The 24,934-nt window shown below is 45.9% G+C and overlaps 2 protein-coding genes across 3 annotated transcripts in view; both read right to left on the bottom strand.

Moving 5' to 3' along the window:
- Positions 1 to 1,149: 1,149 nt before the first annotated feature.
- On the bottom strand, positions 1,150 to 10,857 carry LOC139322468 (transmembrane protein 17B-like). Its single transcript, XM_070951584.1, has 5 exons — positions 10,836 to 10,857; positions 9,344 to 9,478; positions 6,600 to 6,703; positions 4,425 to 4,538; positions 1,150 to 1,425 (listed from the first exon to the last, which is right to left on the bottom strand). Exons 1-5 carry the CDS (start codon positions 10,855 to 10,857, stop codon positions 1,150 to 1,152), a joined length of 651 nt encoding a protein of 216 aa, XP_070807685.1.
- A 3,990-nt stretch (positions 10,858 to 14,847) lies between these two features.
- The window catches only part of AIFM3 (AIF family member 3), a 47,315-nt gene continuing 37,228 nt past the window's right edge, over positions 14,848 to 24,934 (bottom strand). For both annotated transcript variants that reach the window (XM_070950862.1, XM_070950863.1), the window contains exons 18-19: positions 24,647 to 24,751; positions 14,848 to 15,106 (exon numbers count right to left, since the gene is read on the bottom strand). In XM_070950862.1, the coding sequence (XP_070806963.1) occupies positions 15,067 to 15,106; positions 24,647 to 24,751 (145 nt within the window). In that variant the 3' untranslated portion in view covers positions 14,848 to 15,066. The remainder of the gene's footprint in view (positions 15,107 to 24,646; positions 24,752 to 24,934) is intronic.

The raw sequence follows: 24,934 nt of genomic DNA, 5'->3' as shown, positions 1-24,934 counted from the left end.
GCCACGCCCACAGAACCAGTAGTAAAAAAAATTTTGATTTCACCACTGAATCCTTGGCTATATTTTGGGCTAAGGAAAGAGGGACATTGCAAGTCATCTGCATTTCCAGGTCATTGTTCCTGATTCTATTCACGGCAGTGGAAGATAACAGTTACATTGGCTGCAGGCAAGGGCGTATCTTGGGACAGAGACTTCTCCAGTGTGCTATTACAGAAATAACACTGACAGAGGGGATCTGGGCTACCAAAATACAAAAGATCACTAGATGGCAGCAGAGGGTATTGTTGCCATCTAGTGGTGATTCACATTTTGCAATCCAGATTTAGTCCCTAATACAGGTAGGAACATCCATTAAACAAATGTTCGCAAGTATAAATTTACCCTCCAAACGTGTAGGAATTCAAAATTGCAATCAAGAAGAGGCCTCTCATGTGACCTGGATTCAGTCACTGCTGCAGTGGCGGCTGTTTTGAATCCCATGACTTTCCTTTTGTCATCTGGGGTTATGGCAGGCAATTTCTGGTGGCCCATATAGTTGGTGCATTATTTTTTCCCCTTGTCACATGATCAATCAAGATCGGGGGATTTTGTAGCCAGTGCAGATGCTGTTCTCTGCACTCTTTCTAGAGTCTCGACATCTTTTTTATAGTGTGACCAAAACTGGATGCAGTATTCTAGGGGTGGTCTTACCAAGGCTTTATAGAGTGTTATTAGTACTTCACTTGATCTTGATTGAATCCCTCTGTTAATGCAATTTAGGATTGCATTGGCTATTTTGGCTGCTGCCGCACACTGCTGGCTCATATTTAGCTATTCCACTAAGACTCCAAGATCCCTCTCACGCTGCTATTAAGCCTGGTTTTACCCAGTTTATATGTCTACTTTTGGTTTTTCTTGCCTAAGTGTAAGACTTTACTTTTCTCTGCATTGAATTTCATTTTGTTAGAGACTTGCAGAATGTTGGACTCGCAGAAATGAAAAACTAGCAAAACCAAAACAAACAGACTTTACCAGAAAAGAAACTGAGAGGAACCGACGTTCCCAGAGTCCATTCACCCCTGGTCCAAAGTTGGTTTTAATTTTGGCAGGGACTCCTCTTTCTTGCAGGAAGTGGATGGTTAGTGCCCCTGTACTGAAACTGGGGCATGTTCAGAGCTGTTGGCTCCCCTCACAGAACTCCTGGTGCCGAACTCTGCCTGGAAGCCCTTCAAACTGCATCAGGTAGAACTGCCTGGCCAGGTGCTTGGCCATGTCTTTGAGGGCAAAGGAAGCGGCCACGATCTCCGAGGTGAGGAAGCAGAGGAGGACGCCATGCACCGCCATTTCCAGAGGCATCCGGATCACCTGATGGTCCGTCAGGATGAACAGCAAGACGGGCATCTCAATGACGAAAGACAGGAGGAGGAATCCAGCCAGCTCTGGAACCTGTGGGAGCCAGTGAGGGGAATGGTTCCATGCAGTACTTACTAACCTGGTGTCAACCCTGAAGCTGATTTGACTGAAGCCATCTTGGAGCTTCAGTGTTGCCACACTGGAGCTGAGGGATAGGGAGGAGGGAATAGAGAGAGCCGGGGATTTGTAGCCAAAAGAAAATATTTTCTCTTGGGAACCAAAGACATTCTCACACCTGGTCAGAGAGGAGGAGTGAGGTCACCAGGCAACCAGGCGGCACCTTGATTGGACCATGTGACTGTTGGGGGGGGAAACTTAATTAGGTGAAAACCGTGGGAACCTTCAGAGTTGGTTTTCCCCAGAACTGGGGATCTGCGTACCTTCCGTCGCACGCTTAAGACGTTCCTATTCCAGCAAGCCGGCCTGACCTAAACTTCTCCGCTTTTAAATGGGAACTTTAAATTTGGTTTTAAATTATTGGGGTTTTAAATATGGTTCAGCCAAATTTATTTAATTTGTTTTATCTCTATTTTAAATTTTGTATTTCCATGTTTTATTTTTATGGCTGTTCACCGCCCTGAGTCCTTCGGGAGTAGGGCGGTATACAAATTCAATAAATACAAATACAAAATACAAATACAGAACTGTGCCAATATGATATATCCAAATAAAAGTATTCTTCGAGGAATCTACCTGCCTCGGAGTTTTGTTTGCCATGGATGTATTACTTGGAACCCTGACACCTGTCTCCTAAATTCATCCCGGATTTAAACCAAATCTCAGAAGTCTCTGGGCATCCTTGAAACCAAATCTGCTCCTCTTAATGTTCTTCTCTGCCTCAATATTTAAGATTAATTGAATGTGTTTTTGAAAACTCACCAGATATTTGACACCTGCTCAGGTGTATCCACAGGGAGGGTCCGAAAAGATCAGAGGGCAGCCTTGCCCTGACAATTGAAACCACCCCATATGAGAGGCCTGCAACAACTTCTCTTTCAGGGCTACAGCTGCAGGGACCCCAGACTCTTTGATTTCAGTGGAAGATATTTACCAATAAAGTCTAAATATATCCACAACAGAATAAATAGAGCAGCCCCTTGCATTCAAGGCTGAGAAGCTCTCCTAGCAAGAGTGAGACAGAATATCATAATCAAGGGGCACCTGCTCTCTCCAAGGACTTGTCTTCTGAGATCAAAATTGATACTCAAAACAGCAAATTGGGGTTGCAGGGTTGCCCTGGAAACATCCACTGGCAAATGTGGAATGTTGCATCACTTTCGACATTTATAAATGAGTCAGACCCCTAACAGAGAAATATCCACACTCCCTCCTCATCTTTCATAAAAAGCCTGCAGAAGAAGGAAAGCCATTACGTTGAGGTGCTTTCTCTTCTCCACTTAGCAACAAAGGCCTCCACACTGTTTGCTGCCTTCCCCACAGTGCTGGACATCCTTTCCAATTCCAATGTTATCTGCTCTGGAATTGGGTAGATGGTTAAAAAAATCAAGATGGGCTCCATGACTGCAGTCAGAGTTCCATTTGAGGTGTGTGTGTGTGTGTGTGTGACGAGTGATGCACACAAAAAACAGCTTCAATCACATCACTACAGTTGTCCTCTTCAACATTTTTGGCCATGCTCTGCAGATGCCCTTCCTTGAGCAGGTCCAGAGAGCATTCTGGTGGTACCGTAGTTAGAATATTTTTATTTATTTATTTATTTTTATTTGATTTCTATACCTCCCTACTCCCGAAGGACTCAGGGCGGTGCACAGCCAAACAATAAAACACATATATACAAAATTTAAAAGTAGAATAAAATCAAATTAAATAATTTTGGCCCCGACAAATTTAAAACCCCAAACTTTTAAAACCAATTTAAAATTGAATGTATAAAATACTAAAAGATATTTAAAAATTAAAAATCTTTTATAAAAGAGGGAGAAAATTAGGCCAGGCCCGCCTGGTGAAATAGTAAGGTCTTTAAAGTGCGGCGGAAGGTGTGCAGATCCGGGATCCTCCGTATCTCTGGGGGGAGCTCGTTCCAGATAGTAGGTGCCCCCACAGAGAAGGCTCTCCCCCTGGGGGCTGCCAGTCGGCATTGTTTGGCTGACGGCACCCGGAGGAGCCCCTCTCTATGGGAGCGTACCGGCCAGTGGGAGGCTATTGGTGGTAGTAGGCGGTCCCGCAAGTACCCAGGTCCTAAGCCATGGAGCGCTTTAAAGGTGGTAACCAAAACCTTGAAGCGCACCCGGAAGACCACAAGCATCACAAGCTCATTCTGCCCACTGCCAGCAGTTCAATCCTGACCGGCTCAAAATTGACTGAACCTTCCATGCTTCTGTGGTCAGTAAAATGAGGACCCAGATTGTTGGGGGCAAGAGGCTGACTCTGTAAACCGCTTAGATAGCTGTAAAACACTGTGAAGCAGTATAGAAGTCTAAGGGCTATTGCTATCCAGATGCACCTTTAGAGAAGTTCCTTTAGGCTCTCCATGGCTAGATGTTTCTTTTGGATAATACATTCTACTGTGTTTCCCCTGAAAATAAGACCCTGTCTTATATTTTTTTGAACCCTGAAATAAACGCTTGGCCTTATTGCCATGCGCTCAAAAGCCTGATTGGGCTTATTATCAGGGGATGTCTTATTTTGGGGGGAACAGAGTAGAAAAGGACCTCATATCTTGATAAACCTCTCCCCTCCCCCATATTTCAATTTTTGGAAAGTAATTTAAGCAAATGATCACTCTAGACGTCCAGATCTTGTTCTATAGATCTGAAGGAATGAGGTCCATCAGCAATCTTCATAGGAAGGGAGTCAAAAAGGCCAAGATGGCGGCCTTGCTCTTTTTTACGTGCCATAGAGGATGGCATGTGTGTGGGCGCCATCTGGACTTTTGCCTTCCTCCCCTCCCCCTCCACCACCACAGGATCCATGACATCTCATGACAAAATGCATGGGTCGTGCCAGCCATGAGAGTCCCGTGTTTAAAAAGAAAGCTAAGAGCAGCATCTCACTGTCCTGTCATTCTTTACCTTTTCTTGCAAATTCCCAACGTATCCAAGGAAGAGGCGGGCGGATTCCACTCCGACAATTGTCAGGTACGCAGCAACCAGCAAGCATTGGTAGTAAAGGGGTAGCAAGCTAAACTGCGGGGACATAAAAAGAGATGCGGGTGGGGTATCTGCCAATGGGCCCCTCCTGCTACGCTACTCCTCTCCCCCTCCAGAGCCTTGTTCAGCCCAAGGGAAGCATGGAAAGTCCATCTTTAGATGTTATTGGGAAGGAAGCCCTCCCTGCCAGAAAAAGGGAGTAGCCCCACACACCTGGTGTACCCCAGCTCCAATCCCTGCACCTCGAAAAGAGGCTGAGAAAGCCTCCTCTTTAGAGCTCCAGGGTTGTTTGGCTGCAATTCAGGGGTGGGCTGCTGGGGGTTCGCAGGGGTTCGGGAGAACCTCTAGCTAAGATTCTGTGCAGTTTGGAGAACCCCCAAATCCCACTCCTGGCTGGCCCCGCCCACCCCACCCCGCCCCTCCCAGGAGTCCCCACACAGCCCGTTTTGGATGCAGGTAAGTGCAGAGCGCATGCGGAGGCTTGGGGAGGGCAAAAAATGGGCCTACTGGAAATTTGGGAAAGGTTTCAGGCCTCCAGAGGGCCTCCAGAGCCTGGGGAGGCCGTTTTCGCCCTCCCGGAGGCTCAAGGAAAGCCTCCGGAACCTGGGGAGGGCAAAAAGCCCCTCCCCCCACCATGGTGCAGGAGGCCAACTAGGCCACACCCACCATGGCGACGCCCACCCAGCAACCGGGCAGAGAACCCCTTGCTAAAATGTTTGAAGCCCACCCCTGCCGCAATTCAACAGCAAGCCACGATAGATTCATTGGCTGCATTCTCACAAGAGACTTGATTCAGCCAGCTGGTGCTTCCCTCCTTTCTGGTACTGTAATGATGAAAGCTTCTCTTATTATATCGGAAGCAGCCATCCTTTCTGGACTGGCCACCTCTTAAAATAATTTATCTTTACATTCAGAAGAAAATAAAATAGGGTATGGAGCTACTCAGAGTTGTGTTGAAGGCAGATCTGGTTTCCTCTGCATCTGATCTGAGCCCTCAAGTTAACCGTCTCTTCCAGGTTACAGGGGAGGTTTGAAGATAAGCCTCCTGCTGACTTGCCTGCTCATATGAGACAAGACTTTTCTCTCGATCCAGATAAAAGTGTAGTGGGAACGCAAGACTTTCGAGGGACCTAAAGCTTTCAGTACGATGGCGTGGTGGGCTCATGATTCATGATTCAGATCAGTGATGATTAAGGGACTGGAGGCTAAACCAGACGATGAACAACGGAAAGAACTAGGTAACTCTAGCCTAACAAAGGGAAGGACTAGGGGTGACATGATAGCAGTGTTCCAATATTGGGGGGGGGCTGCCCCAAAGAAGAGGGGTTCAACCTATTCTCCAAAGCACCTGAAGGCAGGACTGGAAGCAATGGATGAAAACTCATCAAGGAGAAACCCAACTTAGAATTAAGGAGAAACTTCCTAACAATAAACCAATGGAACTGTTTGCCTCCAGAAGTTGTGGGTGCTTCATCACTGGAGGCTTTTAAGAGACTTGTCTGAAATGCTTGAGCAGGGGGTTGGACTAGGACAGAGGTGTCAAACTCACGTCGTCACATCGTTGTCACTTGACGTATCATGACTTTTTCCCCTTCACTAAACTGGGTGTGGGCGTGCCCAGCGCGTGACGCATCCGTCCCATGGGCCATGAGTTTGACACCCCTGGACTAGGACCTCCAAGGTCTCTTCTAACTTTTTTATTCCCTGTGTTAAAGACTACTACAGGTTGCAATTAAAGGGAGTAATGCACAAGCGTTTAAGGCAGTGTTTCTCAACCTTGGTCGCTGGACGATGTGTGGACTTCAACTCCCAGAATTCCCCAGCCAATTCTGGGAGTTGAAGTCCACACATCGTCCAGCGGCCAAAGTTGAGAAACACTGGTTTAAGGAGACTAAGCCCCTTGTCCTGCTCCAGCTGCAGGATTCCTCCAACTATAAGCCCTGTTTGCAGGCTCCAGTCACGCCATAGACTGGAAAACCTCCCTTCCACTTTTTAACAGAGTAACAGAGTTGGCCGGGACCTTGTAGGTCATCTAGTCCAACCTTCCCAAGCAGGGGAAGACAGTTACCCTCAGCAGCTGTCCCGAGGGCCCTTTACCTTCAGCTCCAGCATCACGGCCTCCGACAGACACCAGAAGGGAAGGAAGAAGACGTTGAAATAGAGCAGCATCTGAAGGGGCAGGCTGGAGAGCACCGTGTGGCCTTCGGGGGACAGAAAAAAAAGCACCATGGAAAAACCGGTTTCCTTCCTGTCTTTGGTTTTAAATCCTAAAATCCTAGAATGGAGGAAGCTGTTTGCCTTCCCTTCTAACCCCTGGTTCAGGACAAGGATCCGAATCAAAGCAATCCAGGGAAGCCTCTGCTGAAGGAAGTCTGTAGAGATTCTCCCTCATCCAGGTCATAGTTGTCCCAAAGGTGCGTTTTCAGGAGGCCACTGGACTTTCTGGTTTTTGCTTTCGAAGACAGAATTTTTGAATTTTCTTTATAAATCCTTCCATTCCATTCCCCACCATCCTGTCAGAGCTGAAGAAGCTTCTTGGATGAGAAGCGAAACGTCTTCAAAAGAAAAAAACAAGGAAGTCCAGTTGCCTCCTGAAAAAAGCACCTTTGGGACATCCGAGGAAGGAGCCCCTTTTTGGGGTCTGACTCTGAGCCACGGTCAAGTTGCTTTTACGCTTGGCTAGTTTTTCCTGATGTTCTGTCATTTTGGGCTGCAATATCATCTCAAATTCTATAAAATGCATAGCAATAGCCCTTAGATGTATATACTACTTCATAGTGCTTTTACATCCCTCTCTAAGCAGCTTTACAGAGTCAGCCTCTTGCCCCCAACAGTCTGGGTCCTCATTTTACCCACCTCGGAAGGAGGGAAGGCTGAGTCAACCTTGAGCCTGGTGAGATTTGAACTGCTGGCAATGGGCAGAGGAAGGAAGGAAGGAAGGAAGGAAGGAAGGAAGGAAGGAAGGAAGGAAGGAAGGAAGGAAGGAAGGAAGGAAGGAAGGAAGGAAGGATAGCAATAGCCCTATAGACTTATATACCACTTCACAGTGTTTTACAGCCTTCTCTAAGTGGTTTACAGAGTCAGCGTCTTGCCCCCAACAATCTGGATCCTCATTTTACCCAGCTCGGAAGGATGGAAGGCTGAGTCAATCTTGAGCTGGTGAGACCTGAACTGCCAAACTGCTAGCAACCGGTGATCAGCAGAAATAGCCTTTAGTACTGCACTCTAAGCACTGTGCCACCTTGGCATAGGTGGGGTTGAATATGTTTTTGAGCATTTGGTGGGATCTACAGTACACAAAACAGGTGTCCCAAGTGGGTTTCCCTCTTAGGACCCACATGTGCAATCAGTTCCAAGCCCAAAGGGCCTTCCCTTCACATCCCTTTGATCCAGACCCACCATTGAGGCCTTGGGGACCAGCAGATGTGCCACCTTTTGACTGGCAAATAAGGGCACTCCCAAGCCATCAAATGGTGGCCATCAAATGGTGCAAATTTTTCACTGAACGGTGACCTGCAATTATACATCTTTTTCTGTGGATCCTAATTTGAAATATAACAGCCAGAAAATTGCATTCTGCTTGCTCTCTCGGGCTGATTGGGAATAGAAATTAGCAATGTAATTTTCCAGAATGTCGAAGTGTTTAAAAAGATGCCAAGATGATTCAGCTTGGCTGATGCAAATGCCAGCAGTTTTATAAGAGTCACATGACATAATGGGGTTTTGAAGGACCAAAATCATTTCCTGAACCCAAATCTCCAACCTGCCAAAACCCCTGAACTCAAGTGAACCTCCTTAATAGTTTGCTTAGGAATTTGGCGGTAGTGGCAAGCTGTGGGTGGATGGGGCCCACCTGCCCCGGCACTATGCCTCCTATTTAGCCACATTTTCTAAGCTGCGTGCATGTGTGCAAACCCCGCGCACAAGCAAAGCACATGCATGGAAGGCCACGTGCATGTGGGGAAGGCGTGTGAGCGAAGCGAGCGTGTGCACACACACACTCACATTTTCAGTGTGTGATGAACTGGTTGTAAAATTATGTGAAACCCAGCTCTCAGCAGGAGGCCATGGTAGCTGTTGTGACCCCGACTCCCGAGCCTGTCCTAAAAGAGGAAGAGGACTCAGAAGGTGATGGGGAGGAACTGACAAGGCCTCCCTCCCCAGGACCCTCCTCTCTGGCAATGCCTCAGGTTCCATCCGAAGGCCAGGAGGAACAGCCGGGGATGTGCCAGGAGGAAGGCATATCGGAACACCCATTGATAGGGAGAGACGATGATGAATCCTGGTTTGATCCCAGGCAGCGTCGGAGGGAGAAGCGTGCGCAGCAACGGAAGAGGCGTGGGAGGGCCAGAGATTGAGCTGAGTCATGGAGCCATGCCCCACCAGGAATAAAAGTGGGTGGGATTGCTCTTCAGGCTTTGTGACAGACAAAGTTAAACCCTGAAAGTCACATTGTGATCTCTGAAATTCGGCTTGGATATATTTTGGACTGAACATGGATTGAACTCTTGTCTCGTGGATAATTTGTTGCTCCTGGAACGGACTGAAGATAAGTCCTCTTCTGCTTTATGGGAGTGAAAACGGTCTTGGCAGGCATTCGGCAGTTTGCTGCCAAAACCTTGGTCTGCCAAGAATTCTAATCTGTTTACCTAATAAAATATTGGCAGGCGTGCTTGGTATTACGTTTGCCTGTGTGAGGAAGGGGGACAGAACAGTAGCACTTGACCCTGTTTTATTTGGCCCCGTGCCGTTGCTGGGCTTTTCAGGGTATGCAAGATGATGCATCTTAAAAACGAAGAGCCCAACCGTGGTCACCATCTTGACTTTTTCGACCCACTCACCGTTGTGTGCCTGGCCCTGCTCCAGATGTGGTCCTTCTGTCCTCTGTCTTCCCCCTGCCAGGCCAGACAAGTATGAAACCTCCCTCAGTTGGGCAAGCTCTGCATCCATTTCAGGAAGGGGCCTTTTGTGGCAGCCTGGAGTAAACACAGGTAGTCCTTGACTTACGACCACAATTGAGCCCCAAAATTTCTATCGCTGAGTGAGGCAGCTGTTAAGTGAGTTTTGCCCCATTTTATTTATTATTTATTTATTTATTGGTTCAATTTATATGCTGCCCTTCTCCGGAGACTCAGGGCGGCTTACAATACGTTAAGCAATAGCCTTCATACTTTTGTATATACCTGCTTAGTAGGGCTTCCCCCCGCCCCCAGCAGTGTTCTTTTTTATACAAAGTCAGGCCCTCACAATCCGGGTCCTCATTTTACCTACCTCGAAAGGATGGAAGGCTGAGTCAACCTTGAGATTTGGTGAGATTTGAACTCGCAGTAATTGCAGGCAGCTGGTGTTACTTAACAGCACTTTAGTCCGCTGCACCACCAAGCCTCTTACGACCTTTCTTGCCTCTGTTGTTAAGTGAACCTGGCTTCCCCATTGATTTTGTTTGTCAGAAGGTTGCAAAAGGGGATTGTATGACACAGCAACGGTCACAAATGCATGTCAGTTGCCCAGCACCCAAAATTTGATCATGTGACCGCGGGGATGCTGCAATGGTCGTAAGTGTGGATTTTCCAGCCCCTTTGAGAGCACGTTCTTCGGGTCAAAGTCTCTTCACATGATTAGAAATGGCTTCTTCCGGGGTTTCTCCCCTCCTGGGCTGAGCTGGCATTGAGGCACAAGCTGGTAACTGAGTTTCCTTCCGTCGCTCGATTCCTTTGCCAGCCTGCCCACAAAAGAGAAGCCTGAGTGGCGTAGGAGGCTAATGCCTGCTAAAGGCAGTATTTAACATCCAACTGCCTGCAATTACTGCGAGTTCAAATCTCACCAGGCTCAAGGTTGACTCAGCCTTCCATCCTTTCTAAGGTGGGTAAATTGAGGATCCAGATTGTGGGGGCAATAAGCTGACTTTGTATAAATATACAAAAGTATGAAGGCTATTGCTTAACGCATTGTAAGCCGCCCTGAGTCTCCGGAGAAGAGCGGCATATAAATCAAATTAAGAAAAAAAAATATGTGACAGGAGGGAGACCCCTTTAAGGCCATTCATGGTTTGGATGATCTTGAGACCCTACAGCAGGGGTGGGGAACTTTGCTGGCTCAGGAATTCTGGGAGTTGAAGTCCACAAATTATTAAAAAAAACCAAGCTTCCCCATCTCTGCTCTACAGCCTTGAACCATCACCCAACCATCCAGCCTTTTTGACGTTCCTGCCTTCAGCATTGCGCAGGGAGGGCACACTGGAACTGGCTTCAGCCCTCTTTGCAATGTGGTTGGGGGTGTGTGAAACCCTCCTGTGTTGTATGGCAGCCCACTCCCACCCTCTATCCCAGGTACCTAGCTGGTAGAACTCAGCCATGCTTCTGTCCTAGGTCTGTCCGTTGCTGGAGAGAGAGAGAGAGAGACACCAAAAGTCACCAAGCCTTCCAGAGATCCAGAGGGAAGTGTCAGCTCACACGACCCAGGATCATCCTCTCCTCTTCCCCCCCCCCCCCCGCCCCCACCCCCAGCTGGATCACATGAGACATGATGGTAGTTTTGCTTAATCGCATTATCAGGCCAGGCTGTCCCAACTGTCCTTCAAGCCAGGGCTCTGGGCTAATCTGGTGCAGTAGGAAGGACGAGAACATGACAATGGCTGGCCTTTGAGAGACTGATGTTGCCAGATTACAAAGCCCCCATCTCTATGCTCCCGTTGCAACCCTTCATTTAGAGCAGTGTTTCTCAACCTTGGTAGCTTGAAGATGGGTGGACTTCAATTCCCAATTCCTACAGCCAGGAGTTCGATCCTTCTTCTATCCTTCTGAGGTCGGTCAAATGAGGACCCAGATATTTTGAGGGCAATAAACTGACTCTGTAAACCACTTAGCTGTAATAAGCTGTAAAGCTCTGTGAAGCAGTATAAGTCTAAGTGCAATGGCTATTGCTAGAGTATCCACCAGCTGGGATGCAGCCAGAAGCAAGGAGGAAATTCAGTCTGGAACACTTGGACTACATCTCCCATTTCCCAACCTAACACATTTTCAGCTACGAATGCAAGACATGATGGAAGCTGTAGTCCAACAGGAGTGGAAGACACCTCCCTCCCTCCTCTTCCTGGGTGTTAAGCCTTTCTCCACAGAGTAAATGGGCACCTGCCGAAGGTCCAGGTGTGTGTTGCTGGCCTGCAGGTGCCTCCTCTTTCCCTTCTCAATATCCTGCCCCCTGTAGACCACGGGTGACCGCCACGTTTCTTCCACCAAGTGAGAAGCACTGGAGACTAACATAACATAGATGCAGGGCATATACTCAGTTTATTAAGAACATTTTTAAAAAAGTGGGGAAATTGTGAATGTCTACATCAGAGGTCTTCAAACTTGGCAGCTTTAAGACTTGTGGACTTCAACTCCCAGAATTCTCCAGCCAGCTGGCTGGAGAATTCTGGGAGTTGAAGTCCACAAGTCTTAAAGCTGCCAAGTTTGAAGACCTCTGGTCTACATGATGCAGGGAGAGACGATGTTAGGCCAGCCCAACCGCCCTCTTACTTGAGCACCTGGGATGAAGAGCCATGGGGTTGTACGTCCAAAAGGTGTACAGGCAGTCCTCAAATTACGACCACTATTGAAACCAGAATTTCTGTTGCTGCAATGGTCGTTAAGTGCGAGGATTTATTGTAAGTTAAGTTTTTCAGGGCCGTTCGAACAGTCACTAAATGAATGGCTGTAAATCGAGGATTAAATGTAGCATAAAAAATAAAGATAGTGGCCCCAAGGGCTCAAATTCGGGACGGCCTGGACTCTGACTGGGTGGGTTCAGGCGAGGTGTCCGAGGCGGGTTTTGAGAATGTTATCTGGGAGGAGTTTGATCCTGTGACTCCCGAGGACGTGGACAGGATGCTGGGGAGGTTGAACGCAACCACGTTTATTGGACCCGTGTCCCTCCTGGCTGGTGCTGGCTACCCAGGAGATTACACGAGGCTGGCTCCAGAGGATTATAAACGCTTCTTTGAGTGAGGGTTTCTTACGTCCCGCCTTGAAAGAGGCAGTGGTGAGGCCCCTCCTCAAGAAGCCCTCTCTGGATCCGGCTGTTTTGGCAAATTACGGTCCTGTCTCCAACCTTCGCTTTGTGGCGAATGTTGTTGAGAGTGTGGTTACGTGACAGCTGTACCTGGATGAAACTGTCTATCTGGATCCGTTGCAGTCCGGCTTCAGGCCTGGGTACAGCACGGAAACAGCATTGGTCGCGTTGGTCGATGATCTCTGGAGGGCTCGGGACAGGGGTTGTTCCTCTGTTCTGGTCCTATTAGATCCCTCAGCAGCTTTTGATACCATCGACCATGGTATCATGCTGCGTCGGCTGGAGGGGTTGGGAGTGGGAGGCACCGTCTTACAGTGGTTCTCCTCCTATCTCTCCAACCGGTCGCAGTCCGTGTTGGCTGGGGGGCAGAGGTTGACCTCGAGACACCTTGTTTGTGGGCTGCCGCAAGGGTCGGTCCTCTCGCCTCCCCTGTTCAACATTTATGTGAAGCCATGGTGAGATCATCCATGGATTTGGGGTGCGGTGTCATCTGTACGCTGATGACACTCAGCTGTACATCTCCACTCCAGACCACCCCAACGATGCCCTTGAAGTGATGTCCCGGTGCCTGGAGGCCGTGTGGGTCTGGATGGGGAGGAACAGGCTCCGACTCAACCCCTCCAAGACCGAGTGGCTGTGGCTGCCGGCGTCCCGATATAGCCAGCTGGTGCCCCATGGAGAGGGCTCATAACTTGGGCGTCCTCCTGGATGCAAGGCTGTCTTTAGAAGAGCATATGATGGCCGTGGCCAGGGGGGCTTTTTATCAGGTTCTCCTGATACGCCAGTTGCATCCCTTTCTGGATCGGGACTCCTTATGCACGGTCACTCATGCCCTCGTGACCTCTCGCCTGGACTACTGCAATGCTCTCTACATGGGGCTCCCCTTGAGGAGCACCCGGAGGCTCCAGCTGGTCCAGAATGCAGCCGCGCGGGTAATTATGGGGGCGACATGGCGCTCCCATGGAACACCTCTCCTCTGTGAGCTGCACTGGCTCCTGGCGGTCTTCCGGGTGCGCTTCAAGGTATTGGTTCTCATCTTTAAAGCGCTCCATGGCTTAGGGCCCAGGTATTTACGAGACCACCTTCTGTCACCGATAACCTCCCACCGGCCAATCCGCTCCCACAGAGAGGGTCTCCTCAGGGTGCCGTCAGTCAAGCAATGTCGACTGACGACCCCCAGGGGGAGAGCCTTCTCTGTGGGGGCACCCGCCCTCTGGAACGAGCTACCCCAAGGAATACGACTGATCCCGGACCTCCGTACTTTCCACCGAGCTTTGAAGACCTTCTTATTTCAGCAAGCCAGGCTGGCTTAAAATTTTAATGGGCTATTTTATGGGTAAAGGGTTTTAAAATTTGGGGAAGCCAAACTGATCTAATTCTGTTTTAATTTATTTTAATTTTTATACTGTATGTATTTTAATTTTGGCTGTTCACCGCCCTGAGTCCTTCGGGAGAAGAGCAGTATACAAATTTAATAAACCTAACCTAACCTAACCTAACCAATCCAAGCTCTGTGCATCACATGTAAAACCCAGCTGGAGCCTCAATGGCATCATGACGATTTCACTAGTGTGAGCAAGATCATGATGACTCAGTTTCCCCCGTGTAGATTTATGAATCAATTGCACTGGGAGGGGGGGGGGAAAAGGAGAACATTTTCTGCCTGGAGTTGATTTTGGCCTTTCCAGACAAAGAGGCTGCATTCCAACAAAAGGGGCAGGAACAGAACAAAAATTAAGCTTGATTTAATTAAAAGGCCAATGTACTTTTAATTAATAGCCAAGACAATCCTTCCCTGGTTATCCAGTAAAAAACCACCCTGATCCAAGAGCGGAATTCTGCACTTCAGCTTCAGCGTTCCTGCAGAAGAAACTTGGTCCGGAATCTATAAAGTGCATTGCCAAAAAAAAAAATAAAGAGGGGGGGGGAGATGGAACCAGGGAAGGACGTGCAGATTCCAGTCATCCCAGTACATCAAGGGTGGTTCAGCCACAGAGGAGCAAGAAACGGAAGCTGCTCAGGCCACGTTCTGGTTTCTCAGCCGTCCAAGGAACCTTCCAGTCTTCTGCCTCGATCCCCATGATGCGAGAAGACATTTTGGCACGTGGCACTGCAGGAGAAGCGGGCATGGGCTTGCCTTGGGAGAAGGGAAGAGTGGCGCCAGGCAGCACCCTGAGGAAGTTGTGCCCCCTCTCCAAGCAGCCTCAGCAGCTTGTGCCAGCCTGCAAAAGGTGCTCGCCACGTTTGTATATCCCTTCCTTCTCCTGCCCCCTCCGTGGACAGCATTCCAGCCCGGCGGTCCCACAGTTCCTTCCTTCAGCTCCACCCTGGGAGCTGCTACAATAGCAGCTCAAGTGCAAGTCCATGTCCGATGCGCTCCGGAGAGATCCTTGAGACAAGGGGAAGAGCCGGGAGAAGAGTCTCAGGGGAAGGTCGGGCTCGCCAAGCCTGGAGGAAGGCGGCTTTGCAGAGGTCCCCGGAAGGGAACCAAACCAAGCAGGATTCCCAGCTCTTAGGAGCCTTTCCCCGTCAGCCAGGACATGTCTCCAGTTCTGCAGAAAAGACAAAATGGCGGCTGAGTTATGGCAGCCTCCCTGAAGGCCAGCACAAAGCGGGCAATGCTGGCCAAAAGGCCTGGCCCGGGGTGCAGTTGGACCAGCCAGTAGCTCGGCCGAAGCCTGTTGTGTTGTGTTGTGTTGTGTTGTTGTGTTGTGTTGTTCTGACATTTCTGGCATTTCTGCCATTTCCTGAAGGGCTTCCCTCAATCTTCAAAGCCCCTCGGAATTTCTTGCGTCCCCTCTTGCACCAAAGAGAATCAAGATGGGGTTGTTTTGAGGTTCCTCCTGATGTTTTCCATCTGCCCAGGATGGAGGGAAGGGCTGTTTCCCCCTCCTTTAATGGCTCACCCTTCCCTCCCATAGATCATCTTGATGTCCCTTTATAACTCCCAGCCTCCAGGGCTGTTTGCTATCTCCAGAATCACAGGCAGGGTCAAAAAAGTCAAGATGGTGGCCACAGCCATCTTTTTTTTATAGACATCACACCTTTAATCATACTGTTGTGGGTGACATCTTAACGTTGTTTATTATTCCCTGTGGACACCCCAGGACGGTATACCGTAAGTGATAGATACCAATGGTGAAATTTAAATTTTTTTACTACCAGTTTTGTGGGCGTGGCTTGATGGGCATGACAGGGGAAGGATACTGCAAAATCCCCATTCCCACCCCACTCTGGGACCAGCCAAAGGTGGCATTTGCAGGTTCTCTGAACTACTCAAAATTTCCGCTACCGGTTCTCCAGAACCTGTCAGAACCTGCTGGATTTCACCCCTGATTGATATATATATGAGAGAGAGAGAGACAGACAGACAAACAGACAGAGACAAACAGATGAGATAGATAAATAGATGGGGACTTCCGGTTTCCTTGTCTTCGGCGACGGCGGCGCTCTTTGAAGCTCCGCCAGCCCCGCCGCCTGTAGAGCCGCTTCGAGACGAAGAAGCGGCTCGAAAACTTCTAAATCCACAGGATTGAAGAAGGAGAGATCGCAGGGCACAGGTTGATCCCCTGTAACCCCACAGGGAAGTTTCTGGGGAGAGAACAGGCGTGGCTCCCTCCCAACCTGCTGAAACTCCGGGCGACGTGGGACGATTCTGCTTTTGCAGAACAAGCCGGCTGCAGGAAACTTAAAGCGAAAGAACCAGCTTTAATAAACAGCAAAACTATTGAATCCCGAAATTTGGAAACGCAAGTATTAGCACTTTGTTGACTTTTTAATCTGAGAAAATGCGAGTGAGTGAAAGTGCTTTGAAAAAACATGGCGCCTAGCTTCAGAGTTAACGAGCCAGCAAGTGTGGATTGGTGAAGTTACTTTGCTTTGTTACAAAGTTTCCAAGTTGCTACAAAGTTGCCTTGCTTGTTATAAGAGAAACAACTGGGAAATTTTTCCCTTTTCAATATTGGACTTTGCTTTATTTTAACCCTTATTTGATCAAATCTGGGGGACTTTTTTAGAAGTCTTTGTGCAGGAGGGAAAGGAAAAGGAACTTCCCTCTTTAGAAAAACTAGATCACGAGCCAGGATGGCTTCAAAGAAGCAGGAAGGGAAGGCATTAGGGGGGGGATCCCCCACACACAAACATGAAACGCAACTTCCCCCTGCTCAACAGCTACAAACTCAGAAAAAAGAATTTGATGTGGGAGATTTAAAAGAATTTATTTCTAAAACTTTGGATGATAAATTTCAAAAATCTCAACAGGAGATAGATGATAAACTTCAAAAATCACATCAGGAATTTATGCAGGAAATTAATGAAGTTAAAGACATGGTGAAACAGAATCAAAATAAGGTGACCAAAAAAATTTCAGAAGTGGCGTCTGGCCTGGCAGAATTTATTGGGACAGTTGATTTTAAAGTTGAAGAATTTAAATCAGAAGTTAATGTTAAGATGAAAGACAATGATTATAAAATTGATGAAGTTGACAATAAAATGCAGAGAATCGAAGATTAGATTGTTATGATACAATTCCGGGCGATGGAATTCGCCATACGGCTTCGGGGAATTCGAGAGGAGGAGAGACAGGATTTGAGACAAGTTTGCTCTGAAGCCTTGGCTAAGATTTTACAAGCTAATCCTGATTTGGTATTTCATAAAATAGATAAAATTTACAGAGTGAACTCTTGGGTGGCCAGACAAAGACAACTGCCCAGAGATGTGGTCATATACTTTACTGATAGAGAAATTAGAAATGATATCCTGCAAAAATCTTTTCACACTTCTGTACAAGTGGGGGGTTCACGACTTGAAATTTTTAAAGAATTACCTCCTAAAATGCTGAAAGCTAGAAAAGAATTTGGTTTTCTTGTTAAGGAATTGAAAAATTTACAGATACCCTTCCGGTGGGACGCACCAGCTGGGATAATTTTTAGATATAAGGGAGAAGGATATCGGTTGAATACCGTGGAGAAGGCACAACACTTTTACAGTACTATTCTTAAGGAAAGAACACCATCTCCACGTACATCTACAGTTTTGGAGATTAAGGAGAGTGAAGAGAGGCAATTGAAAGAACAGTCTAAGCAGGAATTAGAAATAGTGCAAGGTGCAGAAGGAGGTTTTCTGAGTGAGCCCTTGTTGGATTCTTCTCCAATTCTGGATTTGATTCAGTTGACTGAAGTTAAAGATCAACGTATAACTAGAGCTCAATCCAAGCTACTTAAACAAAAGCAACAACAACAACAGGAAAGACAAGACAAGAAGGCAGTTAAGAGTACCATACAAGAGAGTGGCGCTATGGGAGGAGCGAGATCGAAGCTCTCGGATGAACTTCAAATATTTTGCTCTGCGCTCCAGAAAGAGGCTGATGACCTTTAAGTGTCTATCTTGGAATGTCAATGGGTTGAATTCAGCACAGAAAAGGAAGAAATTATTTACATATTTGAAACAATTTAATAATGATATAATATGTTTACAAGAAACGCATATTACAACTCAAGATCAAAAATATTTGATAAACTCAAAACTAGGAGCACATTATATATCTTCAACTTCGCAGAAAAAGAATGGTGTGGTTATTTATGTAAATTAAAAATTAACAGCGAAAGTTATAGAAGCAGATCAAGATGGTAGGTTTGTAGCAATTGAATTGCTCACAGCAAATGGTCAAATTCTTTTGATTGGAATTTATGCTCCCAACCAACAACAGGACTATTTTTATAAGATGTTACATACTAAAATATTGCAATGGGACTATAGATCTATTTTAATTATGGGAGACTGGAATGGAGTAATTGATTCTAAACTAGATAAAAAGAGCTTGGCAAAGTCTAGAATTAGACTACCACAGACTTTTTTTGATATGAAAGAAGATATGGAACTAAAAGATGTTTGGAGAATACATAATCCAAATGAATTGGATTACACTTTCTTTTCTGATAGACACAGATCTTTTTCTAGGATTGATTTTATCCTGTTGTCAAATGATCTACTTGTTAAAACAAAAAGAACAACGATTTTTCCAAGAACTTTGACTGACCATAGCCCTGTATGGATAGAAATTGAGATGGATAAGGTTGAGAGACGTTCTTGGAGATTAAATGAGAACTTGTTTAGATATGAAAAAAATACAATAGAACTTAAAAAGCATTTGAAAGAATTTTTTGAAATAAATTTGAATAAAGGTACCCCAATTGAAATTGTTTGGGATGCAAGTAAAGCTTATATGAGAGGGGTACTTATCTACATGAATTCTAAACATAGACTGTTCCGACAAAAGAAAAGATCTGAGTTGGAAATGGAAATAAAGAATAAAGAACAGTTACTTATTAAAAACCCAACAGATGAAAGAATACGAAGTGCTATAAAACTTTTGAAAGACCAATTTCAAATGCTTATGGCGGAACAAGTTGCAACAAGCCTACAATACGCGAAGCATAATACATTTTGCAACGCTAACAAACCGGGCAGATGGTTGGCTTATACATTGAGGAAAAAACAAAGTACACGGACTATTGATAGTATTGATATTGGAGGGAAAGAAATTTTTCAACAAAAATTAATTAAAGAAGCTTTTGTGGACTATTATACTAAACTATATGCCAAAGAAGAGGTGCAGAATGGACTTATAGAAAAATATTTAAATGATAAGAGAGTTACAAAAATTACTGATCAACAAAAGGAAAGAATGAATTATCCTATAACAGAGGAGGAGATAACAGCAGCAATTAAACAGTTAAAAACAGCCAAAGCTCCTGGCACGGATGGTTTGACTGCAGTGTATTACAAAACTTTACAAGCTGAAATGGTGGGACAACTTAGAGATTTATTTTGCAATATTCAACAAGGGGGTAAAATACCCCCATCTTGGACAACTGCTTATATATCTTTGATACCAAAAGAACAAGTTGGTCCTAAAAAACCAGAGAATTACAGACCAATATCTCTTTTGAACACAGACTATAAAATTTATGCGAAGGTATTAGCCAACAGGTTGATGCCAGTAATTCAAAAGGTGATTCATGAGGACCAAGCGGGATTTATTGAGGGCAGATATATGAAGGACAATGTAAGGCAAGTAATAGACTTATTGGAATATCTTGATAAGAATAAACAGATCCCTGCAGTGCTGGTTTTTCTGGATGCAGAGAAGGCCTTTGATAGAGTGGATTGGAATTTTCTACTAAAGACTTTAAAAAAGATGGGCTTTGGGGACCAATTTATACAGGCGATCTCAGCAATTTATCAAGAGCAAAAAGCACAGATTATTATTAATGGAAGTCTGACGACAGAGTTTAAAATTGAAAAAGGAACAAGACAGGGATGTCCGTTGTCCCCACTTTTATTTATTTTAACATTGGAAGTCTTGCTAAATACAATACGGGACTCTAAAATTTTGAAAGGTATAATGATAAGGCAAGAGGATTATAGAATAAAGGCATTTGCAGATGATCTGGTTGTTACCCTATCACAACCAATGGAATCAATAATCTTGATGAACGACATTATACAAGACTATGGTAGAGTTTCAGGTTTTAGACTGAATTCAAAAAAGACTAAAATGATAGTTAAAAATATGACACAAGATCGTAAACATGAGCTTGAAAGGAGGGCAGGTTTTGAAATTGTACCTAAGGTAAAATATCTTGGAGTTCAGGTTGCAGAATCAAACATGAAATTGTTCCAAAATAATTATGAGGTGTTGTGGCGAGAGGTCCAGAAAGACATGGAGACTTGGAAAAAGCTGCAACTGTCTTTACTTGGAAGAATAGCAGCAGTTAAGATGAACATTTTGCCAAGATTTCTGTTTTTGTTTCAAATGATTCCGGTGCTTAAAAGTGACAAACAACTGAAAGTTTGGCAGTCTGGTGTGAATAAGTTTGTCTGGAACGAGAAGAAGCCGAGAGTGAAATTGAAAATTATGCAAGATGTTCCAGAAAGAGGAGGCCTTAAACTCCCAAACCTACAGTTATATTATGATGCAGCAGCTTTAACTTTAACAAGTGATTGGTTTGGAAGTAAAAAGACTGGAATATTGAATGCAGAAAGTTTTGATCTTGAATTTGGATGGCATGCTTATTTATTTTATGACGACAAAGTAGATAAAGTATTTAAAAGTCATATACTTAGAGAATCTTTGATGAGAGTTTGGAAGAAGCACCGACTCAAATGGGATTACAAAATACCGTTATGGCTGGATCTTGGTCATACTATGTGGAATACAAATATAATGTCACTCGGGGGGTTTTTATATAAAGAGGTTCTTTTCACAGATGCGGGCAGATGGCAGTTGAAGACATTACAGACACTGTTGGATGAAGGAATTAATTTAACTTGGTTACAATATAATCAACTACAATTGAGATGGAAAGAGGACCAAAAAACTGGTATTATGTTGCATGAGGAAGAATTGGTTAGACATATAAGAGAGAAAGGTCCAATGCATATTAAAAGGCTTTATAATGTTTTGCTAGAAAGGGATTCAGAAACTGAATTAGTTAAAGATTGTATGATTAAGTGGGCACAAAATTTCGAAGAACCAGTGATGTTGGAAACATGGGAAAAAATTTGGGTTCAGAATGTTAAATTTACACAGTCGCAGAACCTGAGGGAAAATTTTTATAAAATGTTTTATAGATGGCATTTAGATCCTAAAAAGTTGTCATGTATGTACCCTAATGTTCAGCCAAAATGTTGGAGATGCGAATGTTTGGATGCTACGTATTATCATGTTTGGTGGACCTGTAGGAAAGTTAAGGCTTTTTGGATAAAAATATGGTGGGTTATGCAGAATGTTTTGAAGAAAAAAATTCAATTCTCTCCACAATTGTTTTTATTGGGTATAGTTAAGGGTTTTACACGGGGTGAAATAAAACTAATATTGTATATGATAACAGCAGCAAGATTGTTGATAGGTAAATATTGGAAGAATGAAGCTTTGCCTACTATCGAGGAATGGACTTTGAAGATGGCTAGTTTTGCAGAGATGGCGAAGATTTCAGCATATTTAAAGGATTGTTCACAAGAGACTTATGAATGGGAATGGAAAAGGTGGATAGAATATGTTCAGAACAAATACCAAACTAGAAAGTATCAAATAGCTTTTATTTGAAAATAATGTATTAGAAATATCTTAATGTAAAGAGAAAAAGAGGAAAAATTATATAGGGGGAGGGATGGGTTCAGTTTATATATCAGTGTTATTAGTTATGAGTACATAATAGGGAAGTCTGGGGGGGGAGGATTAGGGAGGGTTAGGGAGGACGGGAAGTTTGGGGAGGGAGGTGGGGGGGTGAAAAAAAAAGGGGTGAAAATAGAAAGAGATAGATAAATAGATGGATGGATGGATGGATGGATGGGAGAGGTGGAGCTCTCGCCTCACAATCAGGAGGCTGTGAGTTCAATCCTAAATAGAGGCAGATATTTCTCTCTCTGGGCACAATGAGAATATATCTCCTGAATATAACTCCGCATTGGCGTCAGGAAAAGCATCCGGCTATTAAAACACTCTGCTAGCTCCATTCAGTTGTCCAGACCCCACCCCACAAGGAATTATGGGGTTGTTAAAAGATGATAGATAGATAGATAGATAGATAGATAGATAGATAGATAGATAGATAGATAGATAGATAGATAGATGAGAGAGGGCACAGTGGCATAGTGTCTGTTTGTTCCCCAGCTGACCACCGAAGGACCCAGAACTCTGCACAAAAGCAGCCCCTCGGCTCTTTTAACAATCATTTGTTAAATGATTGGTGGCACAGCAGACTAAAGCACTGTTAAGTAACACCAGCTGCCTGCAATTACTGCGAGTTCAAATCTCACCAGGCTCAAGGTTGACTCAGCCTTCCATCCTTTCTAAGGTAGGTAAAATGAGGACCCGGATTGTGGGGGCAATAAGCTGACTTTGTATAAAAAATAACACTGGTTGGGGGGCCCCAAAAGCCCTACTAAGCAGGTATATACAAAAGTATGAAGGCTACTGCTTAATGCATTGTAAGCCGCCCTGAGTCTCTGGAGAAGGGCGGCATATAAATCAAACCAATAAACAATAATTTAATAATGGAGCATTTCTGTGCCACCATTTCCCTTTTTCCTAATTCAAAAGCAGGAATAGCTTCTCAGCTGAAGGCAGCCCCGCCAATGCCCTCAGCTGGGCCGTGATACTAATGCAAACATACACATGTACATACGTACCGGATGAAGAGCCTTAAATTGTAGCAGTAAAAAAGAGAAAGAGGGAGGAAAGGAGAGTAAGTCAGGGCCGCTTACCTCGGTGCCGGGGGGAAAAAAAAATCTAAATTCCACTCCAACCTAACACTGAATATGATCATTCACTTTCTAAACTGGGGGGGGGGGAACTGTCCCTGTTCTGAGACCCCATAAGTGGAATTCATTGGTCTCTTGTCAATTCTGCTCATTAGAACAGCTTATGCCCAGATTTAGAACGAGGCATCCCACAGGACTGTCAAATAAGTCAAGATGGCTGCCATGACTGTGCAACCAAAGCTCTACCCCCCCACCTTCCGTTTTACACATGGGGTTAATTGAACAACCAGCCTCCCACCACCCTCCCCTCCGACATGGAATGGGACAACTCGCTGCACCACAACCAACTCACTGCAGGATAATTCGCCTTGGGACAATTTAACAATTCAGTTTAATTATTTTTAAAATGAATAAAAGATTATTTTAATTTTTGTCGTTTCCCATTTCATTCTGCCCCTCCTTTTGCATCCTTTCGTTAAGGATTCCGTTGCACCGTTTCTTTGATGCTAGCGTAACTCTTGTCCCGCAGCGAGTTGTCCTGCGGTCAGTTGGCCACAGCAAATTGTCATAGACCTCCCCCAACACCCCCGATTCAGAATTAGAACAAAAAACATTTGTAAGGAGAGAATGGACAGTCACTTGTCTGAGATGGTATATAGCAGTGACGGCTAACCTTTTTTGCTGTCGCGTGCCAAAAGTGGACGGAGTGTGGGGAGGTCGCGAGCGTGCATGCCCACATCCATAATTCAATGTGCCCCGCCCTCTCGCGCATGTGCATGCGACACCCCCCCCCCACGCTCCCACCTGCTTTTGGCACACAATGGCACGGTTGGCCCAGTAGGCCCATTTTTTGCCCTCCCCAGGCTCTAGAGGCTTTCTCTGGAGCCTGGGGAGGGCAAAAACAGCCTTCCCCACCCCACTGGAGGCCCTCTGGAGACCGGAAACGGCCCATTTCCCGACTTCCAGTGGGACCGGAAGACCCATTTTTCACCCTCCCCAGGCTCCAGAGGCTTTCTAGGAGCCTGGGGAGGGCAAAAACAGCCTCCCTCCCCGAAGCCCTTTGGAGGCTGGAAACGGCCCGTTTTCTGACTTCCGGTGGGACCGGAAGGCCCGAAAAACAGCTGGATTCAGCATGCGCGCTGGAGCTGAGCTAGGGCAACACTCACGTGCCCACCGATATGGCCCTGCATGCCACCCTGCTTGAGCAGGGGGCTGGACTAGAAGATCTCCAAGGTCCCTTCCAGCTCTATTCTATTCAAACCTTTCAAATCTCCCTCCTCCCAACCTGCAGGGACAGGTTCTCTCCTCTGGGCAGAAGAAACAAGTGGAGAGTCCTTTGTCAGGCAGGCAGGCAGAAAAATATAAAAAGCCCAGTTTAAAGTCGCAAGAATGATGCACTTGTGTTTAAGATGGTCAGGGAGAGCCACAGGAAGAGTGGTACGGTGGCCTAGAGGTGTAGCTCTTGCCTCACAATCAGGAGGCTGTGAGTTCGATCCTAGGTAGAGGCAGATATTTCTCTCTCTGGGCACAATGCAAATATATCTGCTGAACAAAACTCTACATTGGTGAAAGGAAAGGCATCCGGCCAGTAAAACACTCAGCTCCATTCAGTTGCCCAGACTGCACCCCACCAGGGATTATGGGGTCGTTAAAAGAAAATGATGAGATGAGGGAGAGCCACAGGAAGCTCACACTCGTGTTTGCCGAAGGCTGTTGCTCTGACATGTTTGCTCCACGGGGAGTGGGAGTGGCGGGGCTGGAATATATGCTCAGAGTTAACCTTTCTGTGAAGGAGGAGGAAGCGGCAGCTACTCAAGGTAACTTACTCCACATCTCGCTTGCGGATGGCCCTGCCGGAGCCCATGACGTCGGCCACCTTGGAGACCAACGGGTCGTAGTTCATGCTGGCCACGGCCAGCACTTCGTCGCTCCTGGAAGAAAAGAGCAAGGGCTCAGAAGTGGCGGTTAAGAGCTGCTGCCACCGAGCCAGGGTGCATTTCACGCAAGGCAGGAGGTTCCAGTGGATCCCAAGAGAGTTTTCCCCAGGCGCTTTGCTTCTTTTGCACCCAGGTCTGCTGAGTTGACCCAACAAACTGAAGGGATCAGCAATGGGG

This window comes from Pituophis catenifer, unplaced genomic scaffold (genome assembly GCF_029215685.1).
Source record: "Pituophis catenifer annectens isolate HBS135680 unplaced genomic scaffold, rPitCat1.0.hap2 SCAF_10, whole genome shotgun sequence".
In the NCBI taxonomy this organism is placed as follows: Eukaryota; Metazoa; Chordata; class Lepidosauria; order Squamata; family Colubridae; genus Pituophis; species Pituophis catenifer.
This window is presented reverse-complemented; position numbering and strand designations above follow the sequence as displayed.

Excerpts from the sequence above, each read along its gene's own strand:
- LOC139322468 (XM_070951584.1), bottom strand. The coding sequence starts at position 10,857 with ATGGCTGAGTTCTACCAGCTAG. Across the intron at positions 6,704-9,343 it reads GCAGGGCCAGGCACACAACG|GCCACACGGTGCTCTCCAGC; the intron begins GTGAGTGGGTCG and ends TGTCCCCCGAAG. Across the intron at positions 4,539-6,599 it reads CCGTGATGCTGGAGCTGAAG|TTTAGCTTGCTACCCCTTTA; the intron begins GTAAAGGGCCCT and ends ATGTCCCCGCAG.